Source organism: Neoarius graeffei, chromosome 15 (genome assembly GCF_027579695.1).
Source record: "Neoarius graeffei isolate fNeoGra1 chromosome 15, fNeoGra1.pri, whole genome shotgun sequence".
NCBI lineage: Eukaryota > Metazoa > Chordata > Actinopteri > Siluriformes > Ariidae > Neoarius > Neoarius graeffei.
The window spans coordinates 48269733-48281975 of record NC_083583.1 but is presented as its reverse complement, the minus strand read 5'-3'; the positions used below and the strand labels follow the sequence as shown (position 1 = coordinate 48281975).

General features: G+C 42.6%; 1 protein-coding gene across 1 annotated transcript in view; it reads left to right on the top strand.

Moving 5' to 3' along the window:
* Positions 1-11276, top strand: part of LOC132899017 (spermatogenesis-associated protein 16-like) — a 136783-nt gene extending 125507 nt beyond the window's left edge. Inside the window, exons 6-7 of the mRNA XM_060940670.1 lie at positions 4675-4758; positions 11207-11276. Of these exons, the coding sequence (XP_060796653.1) occupies positions 4675-4758; positions 11207-11263 (141 nt within the window). The 3' untranslated portion in view covers positions 11264-11276. The remainder of the gene's footprint in view (positions 1-4674; positions 4759-11206) is intronic.
* Positions 11277-12243: the final 967 nt, after the last annotated feature.

Here is a 12243-nt window from a genome sequence, read left to right as displayed (position 1 = left end):
AGTTCTGTTCATAACTTTTATGGACAGAATTTCTATGCACAGCCAAGGGGCAGAGGGTGTCCAGTTTGGTGGCCTCAGAATCATGTCTCTGCTTTTTGCGGATGATGTTGTCCTGTTGGCTTCATCAATCTGTGACCTCCAGCAGGCGCTGGGATGGTTTGTAGCCGAGTGTGAAGCAGCTGGGATGAGGATCAGCACCTCCAAGTCTGTGGCCATGGTGCCCAGCCAGAAACGGGTGGAGTGCCTACTTCAGGTCGGGGAAGTTGCTGCCTCAAGTGGAGAAGTTTAAATATCTCAGGGTCTTGTTCATGAGTGAGGGTAGGGGGGAGCGGGAGTTGGACAGATGGCTCGGGGCAGCATCAGCAGTGATGCGCATGCTAAACTGGTCTGTTGTGGTTAAAAAGAGAGCTGAGCCAAAAGGTAAAGCTCTCAATTTACTGGTCCATCTACATTCCCACCCTCACCTATGGTCACAAGTTATGGGTAGTGACTGAAAGAATGAGATCGCAGATACAAGTGGTTGAAATGAGTTTTCTCCGCAGGGTGGCTGGCCTTAGAAATAGGGTGAGAAACTTGGTCATTCAGGAGAGACTCAGAGTAGAACTGCTGCTCCTCTACATCGAAAGGAGTCAGTTGAGGTGGTTCAAGCACCTTGTTAGGATGCCCCCTGGATGTCTCCCAGGGGAGGCTCTCTGGGCATGCCCCACCGGGAGGAGACCCTGCGGCAGACCCAGAACACACTGGAGAGATTACATCTCTCGGCTGGCCTGGGAACGCCTCAGTATTCCCCCGGAAATGCTGGTGGAGGTGGCTGGGGAGAGGGAAATCTGGGCAGCTCTGCTTAGGCTGCTGCCCCTGTGACCTGGACCCGGATAAGCAGCCAAACATTGAATGAATGAATGAATGAATGAATGAACCCTTTATTATCACTGTACCAGTGAAATTGACCATCAACCTGTCCTTACAGAGGGGGAACAGGACAGGAAGACAGGGATAAAAGAAAAGGAAACATAGTAGTAACATGAGGAGAGAGGAGGGGGAAAAAAGCACCCCCATATTATGCTCCTGTCAGGAGTACAGTGTGGGAACATTTAAAAAAACTCAGCACATAAGCACACAAATAACACAAGTACACTTTCCAACACTTTACAACATGAAAACACGGGACTTGAGGGGGGGAAAGGAGGGGGCAATCAGGGGTGAGGGGTAAGGGGGGAGGGGGAGGGGAGGAGGTAGAGATAACCCAGCGCAAGCAAGCAGCCGTCCGCTCCTGCAGCCATGAGGGCGCTGGTCACGCACCCGCTTGTCACACTGGGGGTGAAAACGGCGACCGCGGGAAGTTGGGGAAGGAATGCGAGAGCGTCTCCCAGCAGTGACCTTCGGGGGAGATGTTGTCCCAGCAACGGCCTTGGCCGAGGCTGGTGCTGTCTCAGGGAGCCGAATGTCGATAAGATAGAGATTGTTTGGTCTTTCGAACAGACGCAGTCTTGGCATGTCCACACCGCTCGTCCATATCTGTCCATTTCATCCATTCTGTTCAATTTGGTCTCCGAAATACTTATTCCTTGCAAAGCCAAAAGCTTCTCCAAGATGACAACCATGTTGTGGTACAAGTTCTGAATAGCCACAGTCTGAGTGCCGACAGCTTTGCCCACCACTTCAATCATATCAGGCAGTTTTGTGGGGCTTTGAACAGCTGTCACCGTTGTCTGATTTCCTCGATATATCAGGGCAATGCCTAATCCAATCAGCAAAAGTCCTGTAATCATGGTTCCGAATAGGTAGATATCTTCAGTGTCCTTCACAGAAAGAATCGCCAGGCACACGACCCGCCACCGTTCCCACGCGTCCATCGTGTAACCAGCCGTGAACATTCCGGCAGGACAGGCGGTTTCCCCCGAACCCAGGCTTCTCGTCAAGAAAACTGTGTCAATTTCGTTAGGAGACCAGTTTATCAATTCCATGCTTTTTTTAGTTTAGAAAGCAATGCGGAGAGAGTCTCTCAAAAAGTATAGACAGACGAGACAAGACAAAGAAGCACAAGCAGGGAAAAAAAAGGAGGGAGAGGGAGAGCAGAGAAAATGCGACCGCCTTCCGTGGAAGCATGAAGAGAAAATATGGATGGGTGGATAATTATAAGGATGTTATGAATCTTAGATTCTTAGTACAGACTTTTTTGGTTGGAGAAAAAAAGGTCCACTTTAAGTATATGGGTCATTTTGACCAAAATGTTTAATACATGTATCTTAATATACAGTCATCACTATGATTAGAGTTATATGATTCTAATTCGAACTTGATAAATCCCAGCCATTCTTAATATTTCACCTTGTTACTGGGCAATTCCATGTAAATGTCAACCTCATCATGCAAAAACAAAGCAACATGTAATACATCAAAACCACTCCCAGAGATATCACCTAGGCCTGTATTTTACAGATGTGAATAAGTTGAACCAATTTGTCACAAGAATTGTTCCCTTCGCCTTAATATGTCAGTCTTTCTTTCTTATAATGTAAAACCCAAGCTAAAATCAACTTTGATCATGTACAATTCTATATTATTGCCACAAGCCACAGAAATGTATGCTAAAATCCACAAAACAGCAAAACAATAGCCATCCTAAATATTATTTAAGAACTTTGATAGTTTTAGCTGATATTTAGAGAGTTTTTCAAAGGGTTATGGTGGTTAAATTGCTGATTTTCTAAACATATGCCATGTCCATTTCAGACGCGTCACATCCATAACGGAATTTCGTCACATCCATAACGCTGACTTTTCCTTCCGAAACTCTGCATGAAATACAAAATATTTTAAACAAAGATTTTTTAATATTCACCTTGGACCCCTCTATCAAATGGATATCTCCATTTCGACATTAGGTTTACAATTTCACAGAGTTTGATAAAAATGTACAGTCACCCAAGAAAAGTGATACTTTTTCTGTCACATCCATAACGCATCTTTTATTGGCGTTTTCTGGCATGCCCTAGATGTACTATGGGAATTGTTCTTGTTCTATCACTTCTCCAGTATGGTACAGCCTTAAAATATGCAACACCTGTTTAAATACTGGGAGACAATAAAACATGCACTGGGTCATTTGTTGCCATTTTGAGTTCAAGTGTCACGTCCATAACGCTGGAATTGCTCTACTCTAGAGTTGAACTGACAATTTTTGTTTAAATAATCTATATTGTCATTTGAATAAATTGACATAGCACAGAATGTTTTAGTTTGCAAAAAATCTCTTTAAGTATTGCTCCACTTTTAGTATATGGGTCATTTTGACCTGAACATGTAACACATGTATTTTAGGATATGGTCGTCCCTATGAAACTCATCCAGAATCAGGCCGGACAGCCTCCAGCCTCATCTTTACCATCCTTAACTAAGATCTGGAGCAGGTATTAAAGTGTAACTAGTGTTACAGCGTAGGATGAGCAGGTCTAACAGATGCTCCTTGTTAGCATCAACAAAAGTTTTATGAAGTTGTGAATTATGCATGCCAATAAGCAGGATATTGTTTTGAATGGAGAACCTCAACAGTACACAGGGCACACTGAGTGTCTCACTGAGCCAAGGAGGGATATAGAGGGTGAAGGTTATTATTATTTTGCACACATAATATGAGAGCCAGGAAAAAGGAAAGAGAGAGAGAAATGAGGAGGAGGAAGAAGTGGCATAAAGCTGGTTGTGGTATGCAGTGCTGACGTGCTATAATTGCCTCTTTACTAGATTAGTGTCACATCGCGGCGAGATTAGCCCAGATCAATGCAGTGTGATGTATGTGATATTGCAACTAAATCTGCCATGAATAGGGAGCCATGGGGGCATCCAATTACTGGGATTCTCATATGGGCTCAACAGAACAAAGCACACAAAAGAACTGTACTGGTAAATTAGAAAAGACTCCATTTAAACAGAGCAGAGGGAGAATTGGCGTATACAAGCACAGCTATATTGGTGCCTGCTATCCATAAACACTTTAATATAAAGGAGAATAACTTTGACAAGGAGCCGAATAACTCTGGAGCCCAATTTTCTTTTTTAGCTTTTATAGTGTTGCCAGAGACACTCAGTGCATCCTGTGCTCGCTCTGGATATCTATAGCTGACCAGCTGAAATCCAAAATAAGCAGCTTAATGTTCTTTCTCTTCCTCTCTGGAGTCTTAATAATTCAGAACGCAGGGCACTTTGTTTTGAGTGCCGCTGAAGATTTTTTTTTCTCTCCCTCTACCGTAGCACAGGGCAAGCCAATATAAAAAACAGAGCCCAGAGGAGCAGCTTGCTCTTCCTTTTATTCACCATTGCACCCTACCTCTCCCTTTGCAATCTGTCCATCCCGTCGCAGTAGACAAATGGAGCTCAGCAGGCCTCATGTATATGACTTCCTCCTGTGCGCCGTGATGGACGAGTGGTGTTTGTCAATTTGTCCATGTTCTCTGGCCCTCAAACCTGGTGAGAAAAATGCCCTCCCCCTCATCTCTCTGCCGCTGTCCTGGCAGCAGTTGAAGGGATCGACATGGCAGTGCTCATTGTATGAAGAATGAGTTATAAAAATCAGCTGCCGACAAATGATTTTTTAATTAGCCTTTAAGGCGCTGTGTTTAGAGAAGTTATGGCAGGCGTGTGAATTGCGCTCTGATAGTCTTTATCTCCGGCCCACAGCTGCAGGCTCTAATGGCAGATACCATGGACACCCTTGAAGGCAAGCGGACTGATCAGGAACGTGTGTGGAATGCAATGCAAAAGGTAAACAGAGGCAGAAAGGGAAAATGTGATGTGTGGTAATGACATGCGTGGTCTCAAACACACACACACATCCACACATTTTCTCTAATGTGAGATGTGTGTGTGTGGTGGGGGTGGGGGGTCGGTAGGAATTCCTTTTGCCATGACTGTCACCTCTGTTATGACTGCCACAAGCTTCTGAACTTTCAAATGGCAAGCTTCTCAGATAAGGCTGTAGGCTGTTTAATATTTCTTTTCTGTCCAAATTATTTTTTTCTTGCTTATTAATGTAGCTCTGGCATTTGAACGAGACATTTAGAACAAGAAATAAAACATTTTCTTCATGCAAGAAAACAAAATGCTGCACATTGCTGCTTTCAATGTGATTGTCTGCCAGGAAGCAAAGAAATCAACTCTTTTTTTTTTTCTTTTTGCTAGCATGCCTAGTCGCTTTCCACTGACCCTACAGCTCCAGTAAGAGACTGCTAAAGAATATTGCATGCCGAACTCAGATGAAGCTGGATAGTGTCAGTTCTGATTGAAAAATCCAGTTTTAAAATGCATGAACAAGACTAAATAAGTTTTACTTTGATGTTGAACTATGTTTGACATGCCAGGAATACTGTCTGTATTTTAAGATGCAGATTAGAAGAAAAGTTCTTCATCCTTCGTTTCACTTTTATGTCCTGCATGCAGTGTGCAAATATTCAAGAACCATTTCAAAATCTCTGACACGCCACGTTGAGGCCCAAACATTAAAGCAAAGACCACAGCTGATGGTTCTCATGCACATACACCTATATGAAATTATATAACTCTCCATACCTGATGGTGGCAGTATTAGTGCGTGTGTCCATATAGCATTTAATTCTGGCAGAAAAGCTCTAGCAGGGTGCTGAGAAGCGCTTCATACCAGGGCTTCATCAAAAAAGCACTCCCATGCTGTGCTTCTGTTTTGTTTCTATGAAAACAATATATTGAAACATGTCAACACTCGAACCACTGTATGATTGGTTGCCTGAAAAGGAGTGGGAGTGATGACAGTAGCACCTTTCTGAAAAGTTCAGAGATTTTCAACTCGAATCGCTTGGAGCGGCCACACCAAAACAGTGGATCGCTGTCAAAAAAGATGCTGGGTACAGCATTTTGTTTTGTTTTGTTTTCTCTGGAGCATATGCTCTTTTCACATTGGGAACAATTGAAAAAAAAGTTGCTTAAATTAAAATGCCATGTGGACACAGATTAAAATGTCATGTGGACACTCACCCTTAAAGAAAGTAAACACAAATACACAGTGTCAAAATAGTATATAGTATCTATCAAAGTCCCTCCTGTGCCAGGACCTGATCTTTTCAGGCAGTCTCCTGTCCTAGTACTAACCAGGCACTTAGCACATTGGGCGGCACCAATTTCCATTTCCATAGTCCTCGGCCTCTCACCTATTACATTGGAGTTACAATGGGGGGGCCAGTCCTCTGGTAACCACAAGAGTTTGACTTCCTACTCACATCTGTATTGCAGGTGGCACGGTGGTATAGTAGTTAGCACTGTTGCCTCACAGCAAGAAGGTTCTGGGTTCGAGCCCAGCAGCTAATGGGGGCCTTTCTGTGTGGAGTTTGCATGTTCTCCCCATGTCTGCGCGGGTTTCCTCCGGTTTCCCCCACAGTACAAAGACATGTGGTTAGGTTAATTGGTGGCTCTAAATTGACTAAGTGTGAATGGTTGTGTCTATGTGTCAGCCCTGCGATGACCTGGTGACTTGTCCAGGGTGTACCCTGCCTCTCGCCCATAGTCAGCTGGGATAGGCTCCAGCTTGCCTGCGACCCTTTACAGGATAAACGGTTACGGATAATGGATGGATGGAATTTCACAAGTATACATGTGATGAATAAAGTTGTTCTTCTTCTTCTTCATGCCTCACCAGATGGTGATAGTGGTCTTTGGTATGACCCGACTGCAAGTAGAACTCACAAGCTCACGGTCAAGAGGCGGACACGCTAACCACTGGACCAGCTTGCGATATATAGTATCTATAGTGACTAATATTTTGACATAATTTTGTTATGGTTTGGGACACAGCCAAACAAATGAACCCTGCTACAATTTTCATGCCCCTGAGAATCTGTATAATCAATGGATCTGAATGTAATTTGTCACTAAAAAATAAAGCTAGCTATTGCATATGACCAACAGTTGGAAATTTTGAGCAGATAACATGAGTTGACAAATGAAATACTAGATAGGCTTCATTTTGAAGACCGCTGGCAAGCACCGTGTTTGTGGCTAACTAACACTAACTGTAAATTAGGTGCATAAGCTGGCTACACAAACTGTAAGGTTCAGTTACATCAGTAATCTTTAGTTGCACAAAAGCGTCTCGAAATGTATAAATAATATTATCATTCAAATTATTTTTTACGCTGTTTTGATCGGCTTAGCAAGCTGCAAATAACTGTCTACAAATAATGGTCTACTCATGCAAAGTTACTTTGCACTTTTGTCAACATGGCTTAATTTCTTTTTTATAATTTGACTCATGCAAACTTTATAATCATTATTTTTTAAAAATCATTTGAATGATCAAACAATTATTGAACTCAGTTTTCACAAAATATCATGAATATCATGTCTCACAAGCAATTATTTGCCTCTGCCTTTCTCATCTCATTATCTCATCTCATCTCATTATCTCTAGCCGCTTTATCCTGTTCTACAGGGTCGCAGGCAAGCTGGAGCCTATCCCAGCTGACTACGGGCGAAAGGTGGGGTACACCCTGGACAAGTCGCCAGGTCATCACAAGGCTGACACATAGACACAGACAACCATTCACACTTACGGTCAATTTAGAGTCACCAGTTAACCTAACCTGCATGTCTTTGGACTGTGGGGGAAACCGGAGCACCCGGAGGAAACCCACGCGGACACAGGGAGAACATGCAAACCCCGCACAGACAGGCCCTCGCCGGCCATGGGGCTCGAACCTGGACCTTCTTGCTGTGAGGCAACAGCGCTAACCACTACACCACCGTGCCACCCTTGCCTCTGCCTTTGACATCAGCAAATAATCAATTCCTTGCTCGCCATGAACAAATCACAATATTTTGTTCAGCCTCATCCAATAATTGCTTATTATTCACTCAAATTATTCATTCATTTGGTAACCGCTTTATCCTGGTCAGAGTCACAGTGGATCAGGAGTCTGTCCTGTTCCATTCCATTGAAGTAGACTACACTGGGTTCCACTCCTGTCAGCCTAGAACAGGAATCTGAGGCTACAATGAGTTCAGACTCAGAAAAACTGCACAGATGAAGATTGGAAAAAAAAAAGACCAAGTGACTTTTTAGATCTATACCTGCTGTAACCTCTGATTTTGATTCTTGGCTGACTGGAGTGGAACCTGATGTGGTCTTCAGTTATTGTCATCCATCTGCCTCAAAGTTTGGCATGTTGTGCTTTTTGAGATGCTTGTAAAGAATGGTTGTAAAGAGTTAGTCTTCCTGTCAGCTAAAACCATGGCCATTTTCCACTGACCTCTCTCATTAACAAAACTTTTCTTCCTGAAGAACTGCTGCTCACTGGATTTTTTTTAACCAACTTAACTATTCCTTTTATTCAATTAAAAAGTTGTTTCAACAATAATAATTTACAAAGATCTCTAAAGGTTGGAGTAAAATAGAACAGCCTCATATAATAGCCCATTAACTCTGCCTTTTCTTAACAACCATTTATGAACATTTGTGAAAAGGTTGTAGTCAGGTCTAAACATGAAACAACTACCTCCATGTGCTTTATTCTTTTGCTTTCAACAGTCTGTAAAAAGATAGCTCTGACTTCTTGTTGAATCTTGTTGAAATATTTGTACACTCAATCGCACAATAGCTCTTTCCCATTTTAGATCTGCTTTTTCTTGACATTCGAGCTGCATTACTTCCGCTTACGGTGATGTCATGTGCATTCCCTCTATTATCCATTACTGAGCCCTCTGCTGTCCAAAAAAATGCAATTACAGCTAGGAAAAACTCAGATTTTAGTTTTTCAGCCTAATAACAACTCATCTCATTATCTCTAGCCGCTTTATCCTGTTCTATAGACCCCTTTCACTGACGTCACCCGAAACCGGAAGCAAACAGACCCTGCGCCATTTTGGAAGACCAACAAACTCCTGATAACAGCAGCGGTATGTGAACCCATGAGAATAAAGTGGAGTGGCAAACGACTTAAACAAACAAATCTGAGCTGTTTTATTTATGATTTATTGGCCCAACAGTAGACTTGAAAGAAACCTGTGAGACTTGGCAAAAAACTGTGGATATAATGGATAAGTCTGTACATGATCTGCGGACACTTTGAGGTAAGCAAACGCAAGAAATTCAGATTTAAAACATGCTAAATTGGCCTCAAGTTGATAACTGTATGAGGAGCAAGCCTCCCAGACTTCTACAATTTAATAATAATAACTATGTGTAGGTTATTCTTAATATCACGAACCAAACCACTAACAACATAATTGTAAGCCTGTAGTCCTTTGTAGGCTTTCAAGTCATCAGCAGTGTAGGCACTGGGTGTAAACAACAAATAGTTTACAATGTCTGGGTAGCAAACAGATGGCAGAATTGGTGTCCGGTCCTCCTTATGTATCTGACACGGAGAAATAATATAAATCGTGCTGCCTACCAGATTAGAGTTGTCTGTTTTATTGTATCAGTACTACAGTAGTATCACTTACTATACTCATCAGTCATAGATTAGTCCAGTACAACATGACCAGCTTGCTTTTTTTCCATTTGACTGTCGCAAGTTTTTTCAGGCTGATACAGTCAAAAATTGAAAAGTTTTGGCCTACTAAACTAGTCATTGATTCTACTAGTGTATTAATTGGAGTCGACATGAAAACGTTCGGTAAAAACTTTAAACCAGTACAATCTCTTCTTCAAAGTTTCACCAAATGGTTTTATTTATGCAATTTAAAGCTCATAATACTGTATAACTTTGGTCAAGTAAAAACACGGAGCAAAAACATGGCTGAATCCTGAATGACTCCTATTTGTTTAAATAGGGGACTACATAGGCGGCAAAATGTAGTTTCTTTTTCCCTGCCATGGAAGCGCACTTGTATACCGAGGAGGAAAGCAATTTGCATTACAGCCATGAGGCGGCTCGGCTCGGTTTTCCCTTTCGGGCGCTCTCGTTTTCTGTTAGAATTTGGTAAAGAAAAATAAATAAATATTATTTACCAGCTTACCGGGTCCATTAACATAAATCTGACAGCTGACAAGGTCGGGATATAAACGAACTTTTGCGTTAAACTGTGTGCTTGGATTCACATAATTTTTTCTGAGTCTTATCATATGGGTCAAACCCATCAATCACAGCCAGTTTCTCCACATACCGTGCCCTTTCTGCAACTGGTAATGTACTCACATAACCTGAATTATCATCCATCGTGTCACTTTACTCTTGCTCGTACTTTGTTTTATATTGTGAGTGCATGTACTTGGTCTTCCAATATGGCACCTAACAAAATCTCGCAGCGCGGTGACGTCATGTGAAAGGGGTCTATAGGGTCGCAGGCAAGCTGGAGCCTATCCCAGCTGACTACGGGCGAAAGGCGGGGTACACCCTGGACAAGTCGCCAGGTCATCACAGGGCTGACACATAGACACAGACAACCATTCACACTCACATTCACACCTACGGTCAATTTAGAGCCACCAGTTAACCTAACCTGCATGTCTTTGGACTGTGGGGGAAACCGGAGCACCCGGAGGAAACCCACGCGGACACAGGGAGAACATGCAAACTCCACACAGATAGGCCCTCGCCGGCCATGGGGCTCGAACCCGGACCTTCTTGCTGTGAGGAGACAGCGCTAACCACTACACCACCGTGCTGCCCCCTAATAACAACTGCAGTTCATTATTTATTTATTTTATTTGAATCATAAATTTGTATCATGATTTATTGTTGCATGATATACTATTACATGTCGACCAGAGACTGTTGTATATGAAAATCAGCAGTTTCTGAAAGACTCAACCCAGCCCGACTGGCACCAACAACCATGCCAAGGTCACAGTCACTGAGATCACTCCCCCCCCCATGCTTGATATGAACATTAACTGAAACCCTTGACTATATGATCATATGTATCTATATGATTTTATGCATCATGCTGCTGCCACATGATTGACTGAGTGGATAATTGCATGTACGAGTGATATGTTCTTCCAATTTGTTGAGAAAACTTTGATAGAATTTTGATCTGATGGACAGAATTATGGAATTAGATTGTCTGAGAAGGTTACATATGATCTGACCTTTAAACTAGGTCTCAATAAAGACTTCTGCTTTTCAGCTGGGACAATTTTCACAAATGACCAAAAACGTTTCCTACATCTGAAGCTGTCTTTCAATTGGAACGTAACTACAGTAACTACATTCCACTGCTAATTTGCTTATCTGAACAGAGAGATCCACCTCCTGCCAGCACTGGACTCCATTTCAGCATTCTCACACAGTGCTAACACAACATCTACAGCCGGCAATCAGCCACTGATGCTCGACAGCGTCTGATGTCCGACAGCCAACTTGGTGTGTCAGGGACTGCTGATTAGCAATGAGGAGGTAAAAATGTGCTAATCTTTAGTGTTTATCTTTCGTGCAAATGTTGAGCATTGGTGTGGAAGCAGTTTGGAGGTTTTGAGGATGTGTGACAGGTGTGATTAAGTTTACCATGAAATCCTAATTGTCTGTATGGGAGCAGTTAGAAGGTTCACACAAGAGCCATGAGATGCTGTTAGTTTTGAGCACTTAGCAATTAAGTTCTGCTCAGGAACCAACCAACAGATGCTGACAAGTTAGTGTTTGGTCAGTGTTTAGGATCAGAGACACAGTGCAGAACTGATGGGGTGTGTTGGCTTTGGGCTAAGCTTCCTGGAACACTGTGGTGTCTGAGTGGTGATGGTGATGAATAGTGCTGAGCCTGGCAAATTGACACTCACACACTCATAGCCAAAGCATCAGTGGGCCAGTTGCTCCTAGCCACAGCCAGGAGTTACTGATGGCTTTTATTAATCACCCCATCAGGCTCCAACATACTCACATACAAACACACACCCTTCTACAAACAGGCCACATTTACTACAGATAAGCCTCATACATCATGTATTACCAGAGCTCACAGAGCCAAAAAGGTAGGGCCAAATCTGACCAGAGATCAGCCATGGTTTAAATACTGAAATGAGCAATGTGGGACTGGACACATGAACAGACTGTGATCACATCTCAGGACTGAGGGCTGTGTCTCCTTTTTCATTAATTAGCTCACAAACATTGTCTCTCTGCATGATTATTACTGAATAGCATAAACAGCCTTTCTAGGGAACAGATGAATACATTTACGATTTCATTAAGCAACCAAGCCATTTGTTATTTTGCTTGGGTTTTGCTATTCTTTTTTTGGTACACAATCAGGATTTCTGACCATTATAGTCCATCAACATAC